Raw genomic sequence first — 25,245 nt, 5'->3', positions numbered from 1 at the left:
GATAAAACATTGAATTAGATTTCATGCGAAAAGCATTCCACCTCAAATAAATAGAATAGCGTGTCGATTAGCCATCATCCACATGAAACATTAAAGAAAGTTTTGAAGAATACGTAGCGAAACAAGAAATTTGATTATACTATAGCACGATGTTGTCTTTTTTTTTCAATAATTGTTATATACAGTATAGGTAATTCTCATATACATCCGACTATTGTTTTGCTACTTTTAAACAACGATTAGGACTATACTGTTTTTTCCCTTTGAAATATGAGGGGAAAAAAACTTCTATCCGGTTGTTCATCCACTTACATTGAAACATATCGCTGCTATACTGCGCTATGCTGCTGAACTACCATTAAGTGAGCTGAAGTTGTAGCCACAGTTCAGAACGGGGAAGTAGCCTCGTAGCAAGACAATTAACATGTTGGCGTGGCATGCAATCTCGCCTGGAAGGAAAAAATACTATAGCAACATCAGGGAGTTACGTTTTTTTTCATGTGTACTAGAATAATAAGAAAGAATGTTAATGCTATCGTGACACGGTGAACGCGCAGCTCAATTTTTAGTACCATTATTCTCCAATCCCAGATTGCATTTTGATTCTTCATACAAATCGCACAAATGAGTCGAATTTGTTGCATGGGAAGTTGCGAAAGGATCCTGCCGGAGAACCAGGATACGCTGACGATAAATCGATCATCTATGACAGGAAAAAAGAAAAAAAAACGCACAAGGAAACATGTCTAGAAAAGTTTTGCTTATAAAATTTAAGTACTTTCTGAAAGTTGACTCCGCGATAGGGTGGCAAACAAGTTTTTTTTTTTTTTGTAGTTTGAATCACTCCTAGCATGGCAACCTCCATTTAAAAAATAAGCCAAAGTCCGATCTTACCGTGCTTGGATAGAACGGTTTATATAGAAGGCACGTGTACATGATCAGCGACACGGCAGCGGACTACTTGCTGCCTTTAAAAGTTGGCTAAGATCATCAAAGCACCGTAGGACGTACAATTTTTGCTTTTAAATAAAGCTTTTATGACGGAAGCTTTCAGCATGTAGGTAACCGCCTAAAGAAGCCGGCCACGCCTTCTTAAAAAGGAAAAGAATCATTTAGGGTCGATGGAGGCCGGCCCGAACGATGGTCAAGGAATCATCGATCCACTAAAACGTGTGCTGTCGTTGGGAGCCAATGACAGCGGGCTGCGTTGACCTCCCCAAATTCGCGTAGCTCATTCTCTGTATGCATTCTGGAACATACTCCATATACCAACAATAGCTCAATATGACAAACCTCGTGTTTATCGACTCACTTCATAAGGTTGATGGACAGGCTTCACCGGTCAACTCAATACACGCCCAGAAATAATATCTGTGTGTACGGCCTATATGAAGCCTTCCTGGTCGGTCACGATGCACGATACTAACACGCGTCTTCCACCTCATGTCAAAACCCTTTCTTAGAAATGAAAATCAATTGACCGGGGCGATGCGCGTGGAATGCTTGACCAATAAGGAACAACAAAAGCCTCTGTGCGTCACAAGCGCTACATCAAGTGCGGAGTTGATCGCCGGCCTAGTACAACGTCCGGATTATTGTCGGCTGCGGAGTAGGCCTTCTATTTATTCATATTCTGTTGACGCATAAAGACTCCATCGCTCTGCCAATGTTGTCGCCGTTTGATTGACTGGCAACTGTTTAAATCTTTATCGAGGAAAACTTGCGGTTCAGATCAATTGACGTGATGAATTTCAAGGTAAAAGAAGCTGTCACGTGAGTGCCAAAGTCGATTCGATTGATTGATTTTTTTTCCCCGAAACCTTTAACACGACACGAAATAGGGATACGACTTTGAATTTGCAACCCGGTCTGGACCAGGGGGAGTCTTCACCTTCCCCGCTACACGTAAGTTGAAAACATTGAATGAGTTTACTGCACTGCTATTCTTGTCCAGTAAAACAATGGGATATCGATTTTTTACTGACTTTCGAGACACACTGATATGTCACTTATTTTTAATTAAAAAAGAACAGCAACAACAAAAGGAAAGGCTTTGTTTGGTTCAATGTATCGATGACGTGAGTTTGCAAAAACAGCGGAGCTCAAACGAACAAAAGAAGGAGCATTGTTTCTAGGCTATGGACTGACCTGAATCGACCCTTCTTCAGTGGTGAATCCCTCTTTTTTTATCACTTTTCATGAAGAAAAAAGCACCAATGGTACACGTACTGTCACTAGAATTCTCTCAGTTCGTATGGCGGATCGACAATTGCTGGCAACTTTTGTCCGACGTTCTAAGTTTCGTCCGTTCACGAAACAACAAAAAATTTGAGAATAAAAAAACAACAACTAAGAAACCCATGGAAGAAAACTTAAAAAAAAAACCAATGGCTTTTCATGTCTCTTGGAATGGGGATCTTTTGTGTTTGTAACACTAAAGTTCCGCTAAGTTGAAGAACGGACATATCCAACTTGCTTTTATTATCGGGCACAGGCAAAAGAAGGGAACGTGTATTCCATTCAGCATTCCAAGAAGAAAAAAGCATAAACATTGTAAGGCTATTTATATAGTCGGTGACAATCAACAAACATAAATGTTACCAGCGATCCGCGAAAATGAACTTGAACTTGCACGTTGGTCGTTCCAACTTTGAAGTAGGTCGTTACATCGAAGTCTTTCTTATTTTTTTCTTCTTCAGGTTTATGCAGGCACATTTCCGTGTTGGTCAATACCTTAGTCAGGGTTGCAGTTCATGCCATATTTTTATATTTGCCTGCTGCCGTGTACCCTGTTATCTTTTGATTTTTGTTTCTGTTTGACCATTCAAGAAGGTAAGCCAGGCAGGTGAAACAAAGAGAACGTAACGTGCAAGTTTTTGCAAGGACAGTGAGGGCAGAAAACGGGACACGTATATATGATATTCTTCCGTCCGTGCACCTATACACGTTGCGGTAATAGTGATAGTGTTTTTGCGTGTTAGGGCGGATTTGTGGTCGCACCGACTTGCAATCGTGATTAAGTAAACATTGGTATGAGAGAGAAAACAAAACGACGTCAATCGGGAGAAGCCTGTGGTCTGTATTAAACAGCTTCAACGAGACAAGTGAGAAGGAAGGTTGAGCTAACACCGATCTTCAGTCTGCCAGGTGAAGTCCTGCCGACTGGACGCTTCCCACCCAGCTTGTCCACCAGTGTTCTCCCTCGTTCGATTATTTGACTCTTGGCTGGACGCCGCTGTAAAATACTATTCCATGTCTACTCTAGGACTCGCAGGGCGCGGGGCTACTGAATCCCGCGAGAGACCTACCCGTAGTCTCTCGCTGGTACTTCCAGCCAACAATCAAGGCAAACCCATCACCGAAGATGTTGCTGTCGTAAGTCAACTTTGCTGTCGTTATTTCGAACGTTCAATGCACAGCACCAGCAATTGTTTTGTTTGGCCACGTCCTTAACGTTGCACCACACGAAAACCTAATTTCTTTTCAAAAGGGCTCCCTTTGATATTAAAAAATATTGCATTAATAATTCTTGGCGTGCTTCTACTGACAGAAAAAAGGCATTCCCCTGTGCCCAATTGTAATCAACTGCATGCAAGAATTTTCTATTATTTTTTTTTATCGTTTATGCCCGCCCGCGTATATTCCGGAATTTTCATTTTCAGCAACGAAGCATCAAAGAGAGCATCTTTGTGATTATGATCGATTCGTAATTGCTTTGGTGCATTTATTGTGAATTCAACGAAGCAATCATGTTAGACGATTAAACCCGCTGACTATATGAGCTACGTGAGTCCCCCCCTCCCCCCCGATATAGCTTTTAATGTCATGCCTAGCTTTTTGTTTTGCTTTTTTCCTGGAACTTGGTGTAATTATTGAGATCGAATTTCTCGTTAAATTGCTGGCTGGTGAAAGAGGTACTGCAATTGGCCATGCTATCAAATCATTTACGGGACACTGAGAACGAAAGTATGTTTCACTGAAATTGGAAACGGGCCTGAATGAACGACGAGTTTAAGTAAACCCAATGATATAGTCCTTGTTTTTTTTTGTTTTTTTTAATTCAAATTTAAAACATGCACAACTTGATACACTTTTATTTATTTTTAAAAAACAGTACACCATTTGAGCCACCCTTTTTCGTAGATGATCTCTGCTCTCTACTTTGCTTTTATTCCTGTAATCTTATAGAGATCCCGCATCGCCATCTAAAGAAGATCCACTTTCTAGTAATTAAGGTACCACCCACTTCAGATTTATAGTTAAGGAGTTTTTCAAATTCAACGTAGTTGCCCTTAAAGCGCTTTGATTCCATTTAATTTAAGAATCTGCATAGTTCGAAGGAAACCAATAGTTTATTTGGAATCAGCGTTCAAATTAGGTTATAACTGGTTAGGGTAAATCGAATTTAAAGACAACTTTTTTTTCAAGTATTTTGAAAATAAGCCCGACAAAATAAGCCCAACAAAATAAGTCCGACCTTTTTTTTTTTTTTTTCTTTCAACACCTTGATATTGCTACCAAAATACATGATTACATGCATACATTCGAAAAGCAATGTTCAAGTTCGTTTTCTAAGTGGATGGCACCTTAATTACTGGAAGGTTCCTAGATGGTAGTGCAGGATCCCTGTAAAATAACGTAAATAAATGGTAAACCAGAGAGCATAAGTTCTCAGTAGAGAGGTGGGAAAACGGCGTTTCGTGACACAGACACGCAAACTTACTGCTTATTGATTATATTCTTATATTTCTTTCATATCCACAAAAAAATTACAATAAAAAAAACAGGCATTACGGAAGCTCGTCCTAGGACAATGTCCAGCCGTAGTACGTTGCGAATTCTTCACCCAAGGTACTTAATGCAACAAAGTGTCTCAGTTGTGGCTTCCATCGTGTTTCAAAGCGAAATAAAACCTGAACTATTCCTGCCATCAATGCCTTTACAATTCGTTAGGGCCTGGACTGATATTTCGCGAACACGGCCATCCTCTAGCCTACGCTCTTGCGATCACAAATCCTTCGACGACCCCTATGCTGCGTGCCCTGGTTATGACCATTCAAGCGCAAATCCTGCGAACGCTTCTTTTCGATTCGGCCATCCTCAAATTACCAAAAACGTGGTAAATGGTTCGAAATTTTTAGTCTAGAATAATAATATTAAGTTAATAACACGAGCATTCGGGCTGATTTTTTAGCTATTCATTAACAAGCGTAATTCCAAACTCTCTAGCAATCCGTTGATGCCAACCACTGTTACGATACAACAAGAGGCTCTAGCCTGCGCTATCGCCAATATAATCTGGAAAGCAGGAAACGGTCAATCAGCTATTCTCTGTCTGCCACAAGCCAACGTCGTCCACGTCGTTGGATCACCACAGTTCAACGAAGATGGACTCACTGAAAAGGCATGAAATATAACAACACAATTAGTATTTTTTTTTTTTCACTTGTCATCTGTCGAAGAGTCGGTGTCGGCAGTTTAAAATAGACACTGTCGTGTTCTCTTGTTAGTTGCAACTATGTCCCATGAGCAGAATCGAAGATTTACATCAAACGGTTCGGCGTAACATTCATGTGGTCAGTATTCCTAAATTTAATTTGCGTTGTTTTGGATGAATATTGACCCTGCATATTTTTGTTTTTTTTTAGTTTCAAGAAGATCCTGGACCAGCATTGATGCTGATTTTGTACAGTGCCATTTTAACTAGAGGCGTTGAACAGTAAGTCTTGCCATAATCCGAAACATTCTGCATGAAATTTTGAATGCTTTAACTTTCGTCGTAAATGGATTTCACTAATGTACTGTCCAAAGAAGGGCACACAATAAGCATTGCAATGGATTGAAAAGTCTAAAGAAATATTACAATAGAAGAATTAACAATAACGAGGGAAAACGAATCGAACGGGTTGGGAAAAGGGCGACCTTTTTCCCTTCTTGCACGATACACTGACAAGAACATTCATCATTCGACTGTTTATCTTCTTCGCAAGCGCACAAATATTGTGTAAAATTAGAGTCGGAATAGCAAGGCATGTCGCCAAACAACATCGATTGAAACTGAATTTGTAAATGGGCACAATAAAATTACAGAGTGACTGAAGACTTGGGAAAGCCAACGGGAGGCGACGGTATCCTGACACCTGTTAAATGTTTGCTGAACATAAACGGAAGTATTTCGTTTAGCCCAATCAGGTACATACAAGGTGATATTGAATAAACTTTAAAACGCTTTAACTGTAGTTTTTTAGCTTGTTTGTTCTGGGACGAGCCAGTCCCTTCTTGCACAACGGAGTTCAATATCAAGAGGACGGGCAAGGTTGCGTAAGTTTAAGCAATAGGCAACAATGCTAATTTGAGGTGCAATTTGTTTCCCCATTTTCGTTCACCTCATCTTCTTTTTCTTTCGATCGCTCGATAAGACAACTGAAGAAACTGGAGTGCTGATACGCTCATCGATTGGTTTACTTGTTTGGATGGGCAATGAAGCGAAAACGTCGACTTACAACGTCGGTTCAAGACTCAAAACACCAACAGTGCCTATTTGGATCGTCATCGCTTCTGAACAAAGTGGAGTTTTGTTTGGTGAAGATAAAGTAATTCTTAGAGACCACCAAGCGGAAAACAGGTCTGAACTCTGAACGTCTTCCGTTATGTTCCAGTCTTCAATTATGTTTTCCATCTTGCTTAGATAAAAATTAACAAAAGGCTTACCTACAATTTATTTCAGGTTCCAATTATATTACCACACCTCGACATTTCATCAGCAGAATCCAATGATCTTGAAAATTAACAATCGCTCCAGAGATGATTCTATTATTGACGCTCCCGTTCCAACGCTAGAAAAACTAATCAGAACCAAGTAATGCATTTTCACAAGACTTATCTTATCACCTTGAGCTATCACATTAAATAAGGATGGTGTTCTATTCAGGTGGGGAGATGCCCGTATCGACTGGGGCGGCGTAGAACCATTCGTATGAATCTGGGCGGAACTTCGGTTATAGATGAATTCTTGATTGTTAAGAGGGCCATTTGGCTGTGGATTGTTGTAGCATAGAGTACCTTAGTAAAAGTTTGCATTCGACAGATTATTTGTACTATTTATAGAGCTTTCTGTTTGATATACACGACGACTTGGCAATACTTGACAATGAGAGAGGCAAGGACAAGTAGATAATAAACTATTTCCTGTCAGTTGAGACGAATCGTACCAGCGCCGCGTTCTTGGCCACGGAATCGCCAACCTTGTAGTTGACCTTCTCAATCACACCAGCCGACGGGGCGCGGATAACGTACTCCATTTTCATGGCGATCATGACCAACAACGGTTGTCCGAGCTGAACTTCTTCTCCATCTTTAACCAAAATCTTTTCAATGATTCCGGGCATAGGCGCAACAGCACCTCCTTGCTGGATGGTGCCTTGTCCAAGGCTTTTCAAAAAGGCAGGCTTTTCAGTAGCAAATGCCACGCTACCATCCTAAATGATCAGATTTATGATTTAAGCGTTGCAGCTAGTGTGCGAATTACAAACAGGAAGAGAGTTATAGACGGTGGACATACCTTTGTGAATAGGTGCACGTTTCCATCCAAGAAAACGACACGAGATTTAGTGATCTCACCATTTGCATTCAACTCAATACTGGTGACATTATCCGATTCCGAAAGCCTAGCGGAGGCTGCAATTTCCGCCGATTCTCCCACTTTTAATTTGTAGCTCCCATTTTCGCAACAAGTAACGACGACGTCATAAGTTACGCCTTGGCATGTCATTTTCATGCTCCTATGACAGCTGTGGTTTAGCCTTGCCATTGGATATGAGGCGAAAGGACTATATGGATCTCTTGTCGAACCTTGTTGACTAGAGCTGACTTTCAACTCGTTAAGAATGCAAGCCAATACTGCTTGGCTCACCAAATTATCTGTGATGGGTTTCACGGGAAACAGATCGTTGTAATGCTGCGAAATGAAATCTGTGTGAACATCTCCCTCGATGAATTTTGGATGAGAGGATAGTTCCATTAGAAAATCGACGTTGGTATTCAAGCCCACAATGTTGTATTCCGACAAGCAGGAGCGCAGCTTCCGTAAGGCACTCGCACGATCAGAACTCCAGACAACCAATTTTGCGATCATTGGGTCGTAAAAAACCGAAACGACATCACCTTGTGCAACACCTTTGAAACGACAATCGATTAAGGATTGGCGGTCTCCTAATGGGATTGTAATTGCAACAAATGGAAATACCGGTTTCAACGCGAACATCCGAGCTGGGCTTTGGGGTAATGAGATGCAGCAAGGGTCCGGCTCCTGGAAGGAAATTGTTTTTTGGTTCTTCGGCGTAAATTCGCGCTTCAAACGCATGACCGTTGAGATGGATTTGCGATTGGTCCAGAGGTAGAGGTTCACCGGCAGCTACTCTTAGTTGCCATTCAACAAGATCCGTCCCTGTGATCATTTCACTAACAGGATGTTCTACTTGTAACCGCGTATTCATTTCCATAAAAAAAAAGTTCTGCTGTGGGTCCATGATAAATTCGACTGTTCCTGCTCCGACGTATCTAGAGTATACAACACACCGTCTCGAGTCACAATACAAGTAAACCGGTACGAATAGAATTTCTTAGAAAAACAAGTCTAGGAACACTCACCCAACGGCTTGGGCGGCTCGAACGGCTGCCTCTCCCAGTTGCTTGCGCGTTTCACTTGAGATTCCCGGTCCGGGTGCTTCTTCGATGATTTTCTGATGACGTCGCTGTACACTGCAATCCCTTTCAAATAGGTAGACGTAGTTGTCGTATTTATCGCCGAAAACTTGCACTTCAACGTGTCGAGGCCTTTCAACGTAACGCTCCAAAAGCATTACCTATTCACAAAGAAACGTAAATAAATCCATCTTTGTAAAAATGTCTGTGATATCTTAGACGGCTTTTCTTCTACATAATACAGCCAATCTAGATAACACATGTGTTGAACAAGGTGAGACGAAGTACTCAAGGAATTTCTATACCTGGTCTCCAAAAGATTTTTGGGCTTCCCGTTTAGCAGATTCGAGCTGACTGTCGAATTCACCAGGCGTATATGCAATTCTCATTCCTTTACCGCCTCCACCTCGAACAGCCTTGATCATGAGAGGAAAGCCTATTTTTTCTGCTTCTTGTTTCAATCTTTCAAAACTCTGATCCTCTCCATGGTACCCATGGATTACAGGAACACCTGCAGCAGACATAATGTGCTTTGAAGTGCTGTAAAATAAATGAAACCATATTTACTGATATCTTCTAAAAACAAATAATAAAATTTTTTCTTCACTGCACCTTTTGATTCCCATATCCCTGATGGCGGATGCAGGAGGTCCAATAAATATTATGCCTTCCTTAGAACACAGCTCAGCAAACTCCACATTCTCTGACAGGAACCCATACCCAGGATGTATCGCCTGGGCCCCTGTTTTGAATGCAGCTTCAAGAACTCTGTCTTGCCGAAGGTAACTTTCAACAGAAGCTGCTGGACCAAGTCGTACAGCAGAGTCAGCCTAAAATGTTTCCAATAACAAATTATGAAGGAATGTTAGAAACAGAGTGTTGCTATATACAGTACCATATCCACGTGCATTGCATTGCGATCTGCATCACTGTACACAGCCACAGTTTGGATTCCTAGCCGTTTTGCTGATCTAATCACCCGGCAAGCAATTTCTCCTCTATTTGCTATTAGTATTTTCGATAGAGGTGTAACTTTTGGGGCAGTTTTGGTTGCACTTGAGAGTGAATTGCTATAAAAAAATTTTGAATAAGTTACTATTGGCCATCTCTCATAGTGCAAACTGAATCAGCTAGAATGCAATGTTTAATAAAAATGACGGGGCATAACGCTGATCTTTCCCGTATTTACCTTGTTGTGCACAAGCTCCTTTGCATGTATTTGCCTGCCAAACATGCCCTTATTGCGTAAAGACCCATTTCGAGATATTTGCCGTGGATTGAACGAATGTACAAGAAGCAGAGGAATCTTTATTTACGTTTTTTTTTTGATAAAATACTAATCGATAGTTAGGACAGGAACACCATCGCCATATTTCCGAACCGTAACGCTTTTTTCCCAAGTATTAAAAAAATTCTGCTTCTACGTATTCCAGAATAATGAATTTTAAACTAACAATGTCATACCGAATCCGAAAATACGTACCTGAAACCATACGTAGGTTTCACACGCAGCAGTTGATCTTTGCATTTCTTGGCTCGTGGGGCAATTAACCGGTTTTCCTGTCTTTTCTGTATCTTATTTTGTGTGCTGTAACGGGAAGGAACTGTAGCCATTAGTTTAAAATATGGCTGATTTGCAAGTTTTTTTTCCTAAACAAAAATTCAATCTGATTTATGTAAGGTTATTGATAAGACTTCTCAAGATATCAGCTACCCATCCACAATAAGAGCCGAGTCCCTAGGAGCTATAACATCAGGACCCGCTGGACCCAGCTCCCGCTCTGATTAGTGTTGGCTGCTACAAATATTTTACTTGGTAAAAGCTTACCGTTAAGCTCATGACCTTCAAAAGATTTTTTTTCTTTAAATCCTTTTTAACATAACTATCGTGCGTAATAACATAATTCATATTCAGATATTCATTTTTAAGGAAGAGCTGTGCTAAATTTGTTTGCCTTACGGCAGTGATTTAAAGGTAAACATTCAAACGGGCTACTAAAAGCATTATGAAATCGTGAACTGAAGAATGGCATAAAAATTAAAGAAAATCCTTCCAAGGACTTTTTTTTAAATGTTGTGTTTTAGCCAATATAGTGATTCGGCTGTGCCTGATGCGTAAAAAGAACGGAAAAAAAAGAAGATTTACTGAAATAAGCGGGCGAAGCGGTGAAAGAGGCCTCAATTAATAAACCAGTCATTTGGTTTTGTTAGTATGGTTTCCATTAATCAGTCGGTTTCTTTTTTCAGTATGATCGCCTTAAAAATAGGACAATATTGGTCTACTGTGGGCTTGAAAATGATTAATTTACCGAAATTCTCTAGAGTGAAGTTCTTATCGATCGTCCCTGAGCTTCCGTAGACTCACGCTGCCGGATGGACGAAGCGCGTTGCAAAAATCGATCCTGCATTCATACCGCTCAGTTCCTTTCATCCCTGACTTTATCGTAAAGTCCGCTGGTTGTGCGACAAGGCATTGTTGTGTGCACAACTCATAACGTAATGCATCTTCTTATGGTAATTTTTCTCCAAATCAACGCTCTGAAGTACATTACAACCAGATAAATTCTATTGACTTTTGGCCTCCCCGTCTTGTTTTTTTTTTTATTCGTTCGCTGCCATCTCTTCACTGTCGTGGAATCGTTACCCTAGATGAAGCTGACGTAACGAATGAGCCGTAGCATTTTCATTTCTTGCTTCCTCCTTATTAGTATGCGTGCGCATATACACCGCTTGCAATTCGGAGCACATACTCTCGTTTAATAACTGGGCCTGTAAAAGTAATTGCACTTAGTTTACTCCGCCCGTTGCAGTTGGCAATCGTACTTCCTGAAACTGGTGTAGGCGGTAATCTTCAAACTGATTCGGAAAGCTAAGCGGACCAAAAGACCGTAAACTCTTTTCTTTTGCGAATAGAGCGAAAGCGTTATCATGCAATTAAAAAAAATTCTCACAAAATACTTGCTCGTATTAAACGGACGACTAGTTGCTTGTGCCAACGAAAACATTTCTCCAATTTGATTAACAAGAAGAAAATGATGCTCATTGTGATTGACAGAGGTGTACATATCTCACACACAATGACAGAAGGTTTTCTACTAGTGAAGAAGATATAGATCGAGGAATAAGACGAAGGCCATCTTTTTTACGTAGCCAAGGAAATGATCACAGTTATGGCCACAGCTATCATAGTCATACGGTACCGCTACGTTAACCTATGGCCCTTCTATTCTCTGCCTGCAACGTTTATGACGACGGAAACAACGAGCTATTGAATGATCCACATTGCTCGTGAAAGGTTCCAATACAAGAGGAACAAGAAAGGGAAAAACGTGGGCGTCAAGGAACATCGTTTCCGACTTGCAATAGCATCAACAAATGATTCAGCACACGCACGCATGCGTCTTCCTCCCATTCGGTACTTCAATCGTTCGAACCAGTGTCTGCGAGGTTGAGTATAAAAGGGCAGCCATGTTGGCGCAAGACACGAACTTGGAGGTGAAAGCTCTTTGGTCACCACACCACGCTCCCTACCACTGCTCCGGAAAACCAGATCATCCTCTATAGTATCTTATCTATTCTGTTCATCCCGAGACTTTTTGCCAAACATTCCGCTGTAATTGCGATTGATCCACCAGAACACGTATCGAAGAGCTTTCTTCACCCAGATCCCGATAAGGACATTTCTTCGCACAGCGATTCTACCTCAAGGTGAGAACAGAACATGAATCATTTTTGTTTTTAAGATTTTGCGACCTTTTTATCTTCATTGTTTGATTCTCTGCCAAACGGTGGGGATAGACAAGATAAAAGCGGGTCTATTTGAATAGAGTAAGACCAGTAAAAAAAAAAAAAAAAAAAAAAAAAAATGGAGTCAGGATTGACAGTAAAGAAGTAAAAACAGTCTAACGAATCACACATGCAATTGAGATCGTCGAGGTCAGCAAGCGTAAAGATCCAGTTATCCTAAATGAATATTGACAAACGGACTACCCAACCTATATTTTTTCCCAGTGACGTTTATGACTCTCGTGGGGATCTGATGCCCGTCAAAGGAAACAATCGAGAGTCTAAATCGTAGCGCAACAGCATCAAGTGCAACAGGTCTGCACAAGAGAAAGCGATAGAGGTAGTGCAATCCATTCTAGACAATGGAGAAACATCCAAAGCGTGTTGATTGTCGTAGTTGTGTTTCTATCCTTTTCTTTCCGTTTTATCCCGTCGCCCCCGTTTAGCTGAACGATATACGATAACTTAGTCCCGCCTTTCTACTTTCCTGTTACCAATCGACGAATTTGGATTACGTCGAAAATATTGATCATTCTTTGCGTGTGACCAGCTGCCCAATCTTCTCAAACGACGAGTACTTTTCGTACGGATCTAAGGGGAAGGCAAAGAACAGGACCTTTTAAAGAGGTGTTTCAATTGGTGTTATCCATCACGACAAACGGGGTTTCCTGATTACCATGGTAACAGATCGAATGGGGACGTGGGACAGGCCACACACAAAAGCAATCAGCAAATCAAACAAATATCATGTCGTAGACCAGATGGGTTGGTACTCGAGTACCCAGTAAGCTCACACCTGTACACCATCGACAGCAGGTCGTATATAATTTTGACACGTAGAAAATGAATCGAGAGTGAGTTAACTCATTCGAAAGTGATCCCTGGAGCCTATGTGGTTTTGCTCGCGTAGCAAACACGCAGTTACATCGAATGTTTTCGCCACAGGAAAATCCAATTTCAGGAGACAAAAGAGAAAAGCAAATATCTATGTTGCACAAGATATTGCCTTTATGCTGATTCGACGTTACACTTTTTAGTCTGACAAATGCAGAACATGATTAAATTTTTCTACGAGATCTAAATATTTACAGCTCATGCAAAATCTACGCGTTGTCCGTTTGTGACGCCCAAAACGTAAGAGACTGAGGAGAAGAAGCGAAGGTTGACGTCTCATTTTCTTTTAAATTTTAATTCTAGCCAATACACAAACCAGCTCATTTTTCTTGCTTACTCCTACTGGGCTTTGACAACGGATCATGAAGAGTTACGCCTAGTAATTAAAAAGTCGGAGTTTAGAGAGAAAGTTGGTTTTCGTCTCAGTTTGAGCTTTCGTCAATAACCTCGGTGGGAAGAGGGCATAACTATTCTGCACGTGGCACTACTTATATGACCTTACTAGTCTGTTGATGATGAAATTGTCAAAAAAAAAACAATGAAGAAAAGTACGGAAGCCATCTCATCGATTGCTCAACTCGACAGCGACTCCGGGAAGTTTGGATGCGTCGAGGCATGGTTCCATCATCATACTAACTCTTGCTGCGCTCTCCCGCCTTCACGATCTCAATATTTATCAGATGAATGGTGTAGAAGATGGGGAGGTCGAAGAGAATCGGGAGGATGCTAAAGGCCCCTATATCACTATGGCTAGAGATGATGGACTCTTTCTTTTTGAGTACATAAAAAAATAATTTTGGAAGAAAGTAGTTTTGAAGCAGATTATCGCATAATATTGCACTCGGGAAAAACTTCCCATGTTTTTTCTTGGCAGATTTGCAGCTTAAGTTTTTTATTTATTTTCTTTAAACTCAGGTCTTTATCCTTTTCTTTCTGCTCGCACCAACAAGAGGAACGACGTTAAAAAAAGATATTAAACAAAACAAATCTAGTGCTATATGCCCTTTTTGCATTTGAGATTCTTTATAGAAGGCAGCTTATGGATATGCACTTTATTATACTATTTTGTTTGCCTTTATTTTTCTTTCGCGTGAGTGTAGCTACCTTTTCTGTTCTTACCGTATTATTCACCCGTGATTCTTACGCCATACATCATTACAAAGTGTAATGAGTAAGAAGGAAACGCTCCTGGAGCGCTGCTTGCCTTTCCATCTTTCACATTTAAATAATGATAGGAAAGGGAAAAGTTTACTTGGATAATGGTCTTCAGAGATCCAGAGCAACTTGTTTGTTTTTTTTATCCACGTCTTACGTATGCAATCCGGTTTTTACTCGGCTGCTGTTCATCGAAAAGGTCTTTTCAACTGCAAAGCCTTGGGATACGAAAAATTCAGTTCAGTAGAAATGAATTGAATTTCAAATAGGCTCCAGTTTTGTGGCTACAGGATGCTCAGGTTTTAAAGGATTAAACGTTCAACTTGAGCAAACTGTACAAAACGCATTTGTGGTACAATCCATTTAACAGGAATAAGAAACTAGTCGAGGATAGGCGAAAGGAAATGAGATGAATGGTGAACATTTGAAGAGCCCGTATATGCCCACTCTCTTTCCTTCACTCTACCCACTTGGCAGAATTGGTTTGCCGAAAAAATTAATGTAAGCTGATTGTTCATCAGTCAACAGACACCATATAACACTGTTCACGTTTACGCGTTCCATTCGCTGTTCTCGGGAGGTCGTGACTCTCAGCCTCCCGTCGGGATTGATCTTTATATGCGTTGACCTTACGCAGCAAGTAGTGGCTATAGGAGCATTCTTCTATTAGCTTTCCTTTCTTTCCTGAACATCCAACAAAGGAACAAAATTAAATCCTATAATAAGCTTCTTTTCTTTTTTTTTTTTTAACTTTGCGTGTCAGGTTTCTCGGTCAATAGAAAACATGCTTTCATCTAAACCCTCATACGGTGAGTTCCCGCAATCAAATGTTGGAACTGGCTAAACAAGATCAGTACAGCCCTAAGTACTATATTCAATAATGCTGAAGGATCAGACAAAAAAAAAGGAGATCGTGAAGAGGCGATCAAAAGAGCGTCGTTTTCCACCGCTACCTTTTATACCGAAACTTTTCCTGTAACTTTCAACTGTGTTGCCGTGGCTGGAATATAACGTTCCTTCAGGGATGGGTGACCGCTGTTGGAAGTCAACACTCGAACGCACCGTCTTAGCCCGTATATTCACTTATTGACCGAAGACTGTGCTGTTTGCGCTGTACGTCGTCTAGCCTTTCCAGAGTCGTAGATTCTGGTTGTTTATCCTTCTCTAATAAATCTCCAGCCTTGATAAATCTACCCCAACCGAGTCTTTCCCACAAGACTCAAGCTGCCACACGTGTCGCTTGCTTTGGATGCGCTTCAGAGATCAGCTTTATCTTCAGCTTTTCATATGACGTGCATGTATTAATACTACTCGAGAAGCCAAGCAGTTGACAGCTTTTCAGCATAAGGATAGGGCGGCATAAGATTTGACGGAAGCGAATCAGAGAAATAAACGAAACCTTTTGCGAGATTAAATGGTTCCTTTATGGTAGACACATCTGTCAAAAGGACAAATGTGCATCGATAGCCAAACAAAACACATCGAGTCAGATAAGCTATAAATAAATATGCATCTAAAGATATAAGAAAAAGAAGGGTGATAGTATAGAGACATCATCCGTCAAGACTGCCTCATGGACGAACCGACGAATCAATTTCCTCTTCATGTTCTGTTGTGTAGCCTACTAGATGATGCACTCGCCCCCACCTTTTCTTCCAACAAAGAAGGGAGGCAGTGGACTGAACAGTCCCCAAGCAACACGGTAATAATAAAACAAGAAAACTCGTCGTTGCCTTGACAACACAGCCTCTATATCCGACTATGTGTACATAAAAATTCACAACATCTCTGAATAAATAAGAACGATGAATGCGTATTCGCAAAGACTAGGAAAACTAAGCCAACACGTCGAGATGTATGCATTTTCCCTCTTAATATATCATACTGGATGTTGTCTAGTAGTCGCGAAAGGGATTTTTAAAAAGAGAAAATAGATAAACTGCCGCCTTTCGTAAAATTCGTTTCTGTATACCCTTTGATTGGCCCCGATTTTTGAGCACACTGTAGCAGCTAATGGCTAATCAACTGAAGAGGATAAATCGATGCAGGTTCCAAAGTCTAAGCTTTCTCAACACTCTTCCAAATGCTCTCCATTCTAATGCTGCAGAGTAAATCTTCGACGCCATTTAAAGCACGAGCATACAAACAAAATAAACTTATAGAGCACCAGAGCCTTCTGCTGCATAACTCCCACATCCATTTGAAGTACCTCAAGGCTTTCTCGAACGACGAACACAATATAGCACAGACTAAGCGAACTTGGTGCCGACTTCGATTAGCGTGCCTTCTTTTTTACTGTAACTTGAGCTCTCCCCCCCCCCTTTTTTTTTATCTCTCTCTTTATACTTCTTTCTACCTTTGCCTGTAGCGTCATTGATTTTCTGACGTCAACGTATATAGTACCTGATGGCACAGTGGCCATACGAGTGTCTGCGGTTGCCAGGTTCTTTCTTTCGACAACGCATGAATTTTCGGTGTTTTTTTTTTCTTTCGTTTCTAAAAGAGCTGATGGTTCCTTGAACATGAGTTGCTGATGTTGTCGTTTGAGCCTATGAACAACTGGATATCGCCAACTTCTGTAGTACTACTTTGGAACTTTGCAGCTCATTGAACATGATGCTTAATCGACAAGCAAAACGCTGAAGAAGAACATGACAAACGAAAACATGACGTAGATATCGGTGGGTCCATGCCACTCAAATGAACGGTAAAGTTTACCGAACGTACGTAACAACTGTCGAACAGATGCTAGTCTTCCAAACAAGTTTCCATCGATCGTCAAACAGGTTCACAATAAATCGTAGAACAGTGTATTTATAAATAGATTTGTACTGAAAATGCGGTTTGTCCAGCCGGTGTCACGAAGCAAGATCGGAATTTCCCGCTTTTTGCATTACAATTTTGTTTTTTGCATTCATATTTAGAAAATATAATAATGTAGACAATTTATTAAAAAGCCAGAATAAAGAACGCAATTAAGGACGCAAAATTACTGCTGGGAAGAAGAGCGTAGTGGCAAGCTTGATTGGATCATATTTTGTCTGGCCGCGATGGTCGACGCAAAATGAAAGTTGATTACGCCTGATAGCGCAATAAACCTGGGCGCGGTTTCACGCTATTTATACACTATACAACCGCCTGCAATCCAATTATTATTTGTGATTGCACTTTGCCTTGCGCTTATGGCCTGCCCTCCTTCCCCTCCAAGGATCCTCCTTTTTCTCAATGTACTGCGTGTTTGCTAAAAAAAATTCCTAAAACAAAATTGCTGAAATGGACGTGGCTCTTCTTGACGTATAACTTGCGATATGATTCCTTTTTTTTTCTCGTACCGTGAGGACTATAAGGCGCAGAACAGTAGGAGGAAGTATATATTATATAGCGAGATCAGCAGGAGTGCCAAGGGCTGTGCTGCGTCATGAAACGCTACTTTCATCCATCAACGGCCATAGCGACGCACAGTCGGAAATGTCCGGCTGTCGACGTGATTGAAGCGTTTTATCTTCCACCCTCAGCTGTTCCATCGAGGGGATTTGGACGCCAAGCACAAGGCTGGGGGGAGGCGAAAGGGCGTTGGGTAGGAAGACGAATATATTGCGTTTACAAGGTTAAACAGTGTCGTTTACGAGTTCGGCTTTCTTGCTTATTTCTTGCGTTTTTTTTTTCTTTTGCTGTGATTTTTGATCAAGAATATGACGAGCTGCTTTGGAAACACCATGGTTTCCGTTCTTGAGCAAATCCCTACGCACGTGGGGGGGAAGCTTAAAGAAAAATTCAGCAACAGCTGCAAAAGAAAATTGAATAAAAACATGGCGCAGTAACACCAAAAATGGGAGAACCAGATTGCGCCCAGCTCAAATTCAAGCCTTATTTCGGGGAAAGGTTTGGGGCTGCAGTAGGGCTTGAGAGATGAAAGAGAACCGGATATGGCTCGTTTATCATTCACTTTATTCACTTCCACACCATATACACGCAGCAGGACAATGACAAAGAAGTATGTCATCTAGGCCAAAATCCTCATAAAACCCCGGATTAGTGTCTCGGATGCTGATGAAAAATGTTAACAAACTTTGTCGCAAACAAAAAAGGAACGCCAAAAATAGGCTAACAATTTTTTTTTTTTGCCCTTGTGTTTGTTCATTTTCTATCAAGGGAAGGAAAACAAAATTCGAATGATGGCCACCGTCAGGTTGTGGCGGCAAATCAGCTTATGGTTATGGCTCTCCTGTCTACTATTGGTCGTTTACAGCGCACCTGTCAACGAGAACGCCTCCGCCATTGAGGTTAACGACCAGAACGACGACAATGACCTGGGCTCTGCGATCGAAGCGATGGCCAAAGCCAAGCGGTCGGCGCGCAAGAGATCGTCGCTGAGGTCTTCCCATGGTCGCACTCACTATCGCTTCCCAAATGAGTTGAAAAGATCCGGTGGTATGCACGATGGAGACGACGACTTTGAAATAGAAGGCGGAGACAATGCTGATGATGAGTTTAGCGATTCATTAGCCGCATACTTGGAAGCAGAGGAAGATAATTCCGTTGACTTGGACGAGCTGGCCAGAGAGATCGCTCTTAATATTTTAATGGAAGAGAACGAGAAGAACAGGGAAAATCAATCGCCTTCATTACCGAAAAAAAAGAAAGTAGCTCCAGCAGCGCATCGTCCTCGCACCAACAATTCCATAGATGACAAACGCAGGAAGAGAATGAATTCACTTGTCAATCAATTGTTGGAAGAAAGGGAGGAGGCCGACGACGAAGACTATGATAGCCAAATTGGCGCACACGCCGAACAGGGTGATAATAATGAGGGCAACGAAAGTTTAGTTTCGGAAAGCGAAGAGGACGAAGAAGATGATGAACTCGTCTCGCGTTTGGAGCTCAAAAAGCTTTTCAGTCAGGGTCTTGAACGACGTGAGATTAACGCTCTTCTATCTCAACTGGAGCGCTCTCGAGATTCTGAAGAGTTTAAAAGCGAGAAAAAGAAACGGACCGGATCAGACTGGAGGAAATTGCCACGCGCATCGCTTCGCTGGCGCTTTCTCCATTCTCAGGGTCAAGAAAGCAACGAGCCGTCCTACGGACGACATCAGTCTACTGAAGAAGAAGAACTCGATAGACAAGATAAAAGCATTCCATTCGAGGATCGATTTTTCGGCCGGGGCTTCCACCGAGTGGGAAACATTCAAGACGAGCCGATTCGGAGCATTCCGTCGGAGGCAGCCAAACGAGTCCAACATGCTTTAAAGACTAAAAATGCTATTAGCGTGATACGGAAGCGATCGATCGCCTCGCTGCAGAATGCCGCCGAGAACAAGGAAAACGGCCGATCTGCACTTCAGATTCTTCGCAAGAGACGAAGCTCCCCTTCGCCCACAACCGAATCGAAAGCGGAAGAGAATAGAACGAATGAGACTTCGATGCCTTTGGCTTTGCCTTTAGCCGAACCGAAGAACCGCAGTGCATCTCAAGTGCAGCACAAATTGAGTAACGACGCTCAGGTGCATAGCGGAGTCATCCGTAAGAAATCCGTCGATTGGGACGATTATTTCGGCTACGATAAAAGGAGCGACAACAAAGGAGATGACGAGGCTATGAGGAACTATGTCGAGTCTGAATACTATAAGACCATGGCCGGATCGTTAGCCTTTCGACGTAAGCGCGTATCGGCGGAAGATCAACGCCATTCCGGACACATCGGTGGCATGAAGAAGCGCTACAATGCCACAGCTTCCAACGCTTCGGACAGGAAGAAAAAACGCTTCCGTTCGATGGAAGCAGGGTCTGGTCTGGATGATGCGGAGGAGGTTTTGGACGCGGCGATGAGTGTTGTTGAGGAACGGCGTGAACGGAACAACATTGACCGCGTGAGGGAACAACTAGTGGCCGAACTAGTCGACAACCTCAACGAAGAAGAACTGGATCAGATGACTGAACGCTTGTCGGAAGAATTGGAGAAAGCCATCCGCCTAGATGATGATGAGGAAGAAGACGACGAGCCGGATGTCAAACGTTCGGCTATTAATCAGAAATTGAAGAACAAGAAAAAGAAGAAGAAGAGCCTCTTGCAAAATGATGAACGTCGCAAACGTTTCGCCGTGAAACGATCCAACCGTCATCATTCCGGTTTCAGTGGACCAGAAATCGATGGTAATAATATAGTGTATTTCTTATTCATTAACATCCAATGTCTACAACAGTAAGCTGCCCTTCTCGTTCTTAGAAACTGAGTGATGGTCTTATAAATTATTAATCGTTATTCTGAGCTGTTGGGTAGATCATTTGCCCACGTTCGTTTACAAATGTAAATGTTTAATATGAAAATGACATAATACGTTGAGAGTATAGTTTTCCTTTGTTTGCAGACAACAACGACTGCGTGATTGCTGAACAAGTGGTGACCACTTGTAACATGGTTTCGCATCTCTACGGTGGCTACCGCCCGGTACTGAGCGACGCTTGCCATCGACATCAAGCCTGCTTCATTTGCGTAAGCCAATATACTTAAAATTGTTAAAATTCTACGCGACAAAGAATTGATTTAAAAAAAAAGAAAAGAAAAGAAAGAATGATCCAAGAGCATTAAGTGAGATCAAGGCATTTGAGAACGAGATCTCTGACAAAGTGAATCTCGAAGAAAGATAGCACTTTGTTGGCTGCCACTGCTTCCATTGGATGGTGTCGATCTATTATTATCACGGCGCGGAGACTGCACGCCGTGCACCATTTCGATTGATGGCACCAATTTGCAGTTCCTCCACGTCTTTATTCTTTTTCTTCTCTTCCTTTATTTCATATATATGTTATTTCTTTCTTTTTTTCCGGAAAAGTCATAGCCACCCCATCAAACAAGTCCTCGCTTTCATCGGACTCAATAGGCTCGTCTTTTTTTTTTTTTTACTTCTACTCGTGTACGACGTACCCCCGCTAGTTGACGTGCACTGCATCAAATGAACACCCACAGTGTCGATGCAGTTCATTGTGTATAAAGATTTAGCAAAGAAAAGAACACGATGGAATGGTCGAGAAATAAAGGAGTAAGGGCACGTGCTCGTTCTTTTGCGAACGAACTCTTCCGCCTCTTATCTACGTCTATGATAAGAAGCAATCAAGCTAGATACGGGCAGCCGTTCATTGACGTTATTGTTACGAGACCGACCTCCGTGCACGTCTCGGCTCTGATGAGCCAAAGGCGGGACAGTTCTTCCTGTATTTTTTTTTTCACTAAAGATAAAGTGGTTTATTATTTTATTTGATCTTTGCTTTTTTTCGTTTACGTACCAATCGCATTTTTGCGATGGATGAGCTCAGAGTCGCATGAGAATTGCAGCTTCTCTAATGGCTACCAGGCAGGTCCATTTGAACAACTGCGATACGTGATTTCTTCGTTAAAGATGGGATTCAGTAAGATAGAAAAAAGGGTACAGCTGTACAAATTCTTGGATACTTGCCTCTTGCTTGATTTCGCGTTCGCTCTATCGACATTATTGAGAAAGACGGGGGCGAAAGATATAAGCCTTTTGATACAAGCTGGCATTTCAATTATTTACGTCATGGCATTAAAGAGAAATGAATTTGATATTTATTTTCCTAATGGAATTTTAGAAAAATCGATCATATACACAGTGTAGCAGCATAGGAATATTGCTTGGAGCCGAGGAAGGAGTGCGGACCACACCCAAAACATTTACACTATTTCACTGTCGCATAATGCAACAAATGACGATGTAGGCGAATAATAAACTAGCAGAAAGAGGAGCTCATTCTAATGTAAATGTAAGCAGTAATATCGTTGTTTTGCAATGAAACGATCTGGACATGTTTGCATGCGAAGCAGTAAAATAACACCGTCTACATACGTTCCCCAGCAACGAATAACTGCTTTCGCCCTTTGTGCAACTCTTTGACGTCGCAATTAAAATCGATATCTTGAGTTCAACGAAGACGAATCTGAACTTTATGTTTAATTGGTCATCATGATGTAACGAGCTCAGGTTTGCCACACTTTTTTTTCCTTGTTCAAAAAAAGAAAAGGAAGATCTCTACGGTCTCATTCTGCACATTCTTCAAAACTTAGGAAAAAGATGTAATGGAAACTTTATGCTTAACTTCATTCCTGCATGACAATCACAGGGCATTCGTTTTCGTTTCTTCACATAAATTTCTGTCAAGTTACACCCTAAACGACCTGCTTGACGTCTCTTCCTACACAGTAACGCCCCTGAGTGCATTTCAGAGTGCGAATCACGTCGTCGTTGAAGAAGCAATACTCGGAAATCGAGACATAACGAATGGCCTAAAAAGGATGTAGAAGTAGTGCCATCTTCCCTTTTCTTTCGGCACATACCGTGTCTCTCATAGTCTAGATTACATTAAAGATCTCAACGCTACAAAATAAGGAAGCCAAAAGTGGCACTTTCGGCTTTTTTTAGGTTTAAGATACCATATCATACGAATGTCGATTGATTACTGCCTAAAGGTGGCATCCTTATACATTTTACATGCCAAATAATTCGACACACGTTACTGCTTTTCAAATGTGCGGAGAACATGGCGAAATAAGAGGAAAAAAACAAAGCTTAACGGCTAAATACTCGTCTTTCTTCAGTTGGTTTATGAAATATCAACATCAGGTTGCTATGGGCTCTCTTCGCAGTACAGATGATGCAACATAATTTTTTTTAATGATGACAAGTTACGTACCGGTACGGATCCTGAATGATTCTAGGAGACCTAATCCGTGGGTCTCAAGTTCTCTCCAGGTTTTCTCTTTCTAATCTTGTAAAAGATAAAGAAATAAAACCATCTTTTAGAGAGCTCCCGAGTTTGGCAAAAGAAGATCAATTCACGGGTACCGAGGCCTTGTTATTGACGATCGATACCGATACTGTAGAATATTTTTATTCTTCCCTTAGGGCCGGATATGCTAATAGACCTATTCTTCATTTCAATATTCCCTTTTTTTTTCAAACTGAATGCGCAGTCGGACAATGAAGCAGCTTGCGACGCCGAGTTCCAACATCACGTTTTGGCTCTCTGCGGTCCGGACCTGTTGTGTCAATCGCAATCACGTCATCTGCTAACGGCGCTCGGTCAATTGGACCAGATGGAAGCTGATTATCTCTTCCCGTTGGCCGGTCAGGCTGCCCGAATCGAAGCTTTGTGTCGTCGCGATTCGTGCTTGGCAGAATACTGGAAAGGACGCTAAACGAACGACAAGAAAGCACATACACTAAATTGCTGGTGTGTACGGCAAAACGATAACAATTAAACACGGTGGACACAGGAGCCTGTCATTCCCTAAACATTTCCCTTTGTTTCTGCCTATATTTCTATTGCCGAGTTCTTTTACCCTTTTTTTTTTTTAAATCCATTTATACTAATTGGTAGTAGCTGTTACCTCATGTTGGTTGTATCGAATGATCAGTTGAGACTGGTGGCTCGAGATCAGGGAAGACACTAACACGTTCCTTCAACCTATCCTCGTCTCCATTCTTTATCATATCTCGTTGTTGGATTTCGTGCTAATCAAATGTTTTTACCTTTTTCAGACGCCTATCTTGTGTTGGTGTTATTATGTATTCCCGATAATGACTAACTGGCTAATTGATAACAAACAAGCGACAAAATGTAGACGGAGGAATATGATAAAAACATGTCGGATATTTTTTTTTCTCTAGGTGACTAAAAACTAATTATTGTTTTGAAATAATATTATTTCCCCTGATTGTTTCCCGATTATAGCTGCGACTACGTCGTGTGCTTTTCGTTCCAATTAAGAAAACCTTATCATTTTTCGCTTGATAAAAAATCTATTCATTTGTCTTATTTATTTATTTTTCATCGACGGTGATCTTATTATCTGTAGCTCTTTTGTATTTTATGTGCACATTGTCTTTATCGACATCCTCCCGGTAAATTGAGTATTCCAACTTCATTGGATTCCGGGCAGCCAACTGAACATACCGGGATGCTTGTTTGATTTTCGTCTATGCTTTTGTTTTCGTAGAGATTGGGGAACCGTAAGGCCAAGTGTTTAATATTCAGTTAGTACTTGAAAGACAACAGACACACAAAAACAGACTAATGTCTAGAAAAAACGAGAGTGGGGGGGAGAGTGAAAATCTATTCATACGACAAAGAAGAAGACAAATTATTAATTATGGAATTAGAAATTTATGTACAACAACAATCACAAATACTATATATCTTGATTATCAGTTGGTGTTGTTTGCCAAATGTTTGACTGTTTCAGTGTCTCTGCAGATGTTCTAGATCCAAAAAGAAAAACCCATTCCAGTGTGTGCTTTGGCCTGAAATACACGCATTTGACGTAAAACACAGATATTTTCTTTCAAAATACTCGTACAGTTTTACACGGTGGAAGAAAACGAGCTTTTGTGGCATTTTCAACTAGCTACGGAACACCACATAGATATAGAATAAAAATTAAAAAAAAACGAAATGTCGCGACTGTAAGCCCGACTTTTTAAGCCCGACTTTTTCCACAAGAAGTTAGATTTAAAAATTGACTTGGAGTTCGATAAAACTTAACCTGCTTTACCCAAAATGAGATGCAAATCATGTATTTTGATAGTAATATATTGATTATTGAGAAGTTCGTGATTCCCTGATTTTCATCAGCGACGGCATTAGCATAGGACATCGTTCGGGACAGTCTCAAGTTCGATAGCAGAAGTTCGATTG

General features: G+C 41.2%; 3 protein-coding genes across 3 annotated transcripts; 2 read left to right on the top strand and 1 right to left on the bottom strand.

The window, feature by feature from the left end:
- Window positions 1-1,618: 1,618 nt before the first annotated feature.
- Window positions 1,619-7,143, top strand: LOC130701257 (inactive ubiquitin carboxyl-terminal hydrolase MINDY-4B-like). The gene is made up of 13 exons (XM_057523256.2): window positions 1,619-1,756; window positions 1,842-1,905; window positions 3,266-3,375; window positions 4,788-4,851; window positions 4,954-5,119; window positions 5,230-5,404; window positions 5,511-5,576; window positions 5,649-5,719; window positions 6,091-6,192; window positions 6,249-6,321; window positions 6,420-6,625; window positions 6,728-6,859; window positions 6,932-7,143. Exons 1-13 carry the CDS (start codon window positions 1,745-1,747, stop codon window positions 6,978-6,980), a joined length of 1,290 nt encoding a protein of 429 aa, XP_057379239.1. The 5' UTR covers window positions 1,619-1,744; the 3' UTR covers window positions 6,981-7,143.
- LOC130700661 (methylcrotonoyl-CoA carboxylase subunit alpha, mitochondrial-like) lies at window positions 7,089-10,047 on the bottom strand. Its single transcript, XM_057522675.2, has 8 exons — window positions 9,893-10,047; window positions 9,599-9,773; window positions 9,316-9,533; window positions 9,009-9,243; window positions 8,650-8,864; window positions 8,246-8,559; window positions 7,562-8,175; window positions 7,089-7,478 (listed from the first exon to the last, which is right to left on the bottom strand). Exons 1-8 carry the CDS (start codon window positions 9,958-9,960, stop codon window positions 7,182-7,184), a joined length of 2,136 nt encoding a protein of 711 aa, XP_057378658.1. The 5' UTR covers window positions 9,961-10,047; the 3' UTR covers window positions 7,089-7,181.
- A 2,162-nt stretch (window positions 10,048-12,209) lies between these two features.
- LOC130700117 (glutamic acid-rich protein-like) lies at window positions 12,210-24,241 on the top strand. Its single transcript, XM_059496003.1, has 5 exons — window positions 12,210-12,411; window positions 18,691-20,688; window positions 20,904-21,028; window positions 23,522-23,757; window positions 23,789-24,241. The coding sequence occupies exons 2-4, from the start codon at window positions 18,711-18,713 to the stop codon at window positions 23,744-23,746; spliced, it is 2,328 nt and encodes a 775-aa protein (XP_059351986.1). The 5' UTR covers window positions 12,210-12,411; window positions 18,691-18,710; the 3' UTR covers window positions 23,747-23,757; window positions 23,789-24,241.
- The last annotated feature ends 1,004 nt before the right edge of the window (window positions 24,242-25,245 follow it).

This window comes from Daphnia carinata, chromosome 7, assembly GCF_022539665.2.
Source record: "Daphnia carinata strain CSIRO-1 chromosome 7, CSIRO_AGI_Dcar_HiC_V3, whole genome shotgun sequence".
NCBI classification, from domain to species: domain Eukaryota; kingdom Metazoa; phylum Arthropoda; class Branchiopoda; order Diplostraca; family Daphniidae; genus Daphnia; species Daphnia carinata.
This window is presented reverse-complemented; position numbering and strand designations above follow the sequence as displayed.

Excerpts from the sequence above, each read along its gene's own strand:
- LOC130701257 (XM_057523256.2), top strand. Across the intron at positions 3,376-4,787 it reads TCACCGAAGATGTTGCTGTC|GCATTACGGAAGCTCGTCCT; the intron begins GTAAGTCAACTT and ends TAAAAAAAACAG. Across the intron at positions 4,852-4,953 it reads TTGCGAATTCTTCACCCAAG|GGCCTGGACTGATATTTCGC; the intron begins GTACTTAATGCA and ends ACAATTCGTTAG.
- LOC130700661 (XM_057522675.2), bottom strand. The coding sequence starts at position 9,960 with ATGGGTCTTTACGCAATAAGGGCATGTTTGGCAGGCAAATACATGCAA. Across the intron at positions 9,534-9,598 it reads ATGCAATGCACGTGGATATG|GCTGACTCTGCTGTACGACT; the intron begins GTACTGTATATA and ends GAAACATTTTAG. Across the intron at positions 7,479-7,561 it reads ACGTGCACCTATTCACAAAG|GATGGTAGCGTGGCATTTGC; the intron begins GTATGTCCACCG and ends CTGATCATTTAG.
- LOC130700117 (XM_059496003.1), top strand. The coding sequence starts at position 18,711 with ATGATGGCCACCGTCAGGTTGTGGCGGCAAATCAGCTTATGGTTATGG. Across the intron at positions 20,689-20,903 it reads CAGTGGACCAGAAATCGATG|ACAACAACGACTGCGTGATT; the intron begins GTAATAATATAG and ends CTTTGTTTGCAG. Across the intron at positions 21,029-23,521 it reads ATCAAGCCTGCTTCATTTGC|TCGGACAATGAAGCAGCTTG; the intron begins GTAAGCCAATAT and ends CTGAATGCGCAG.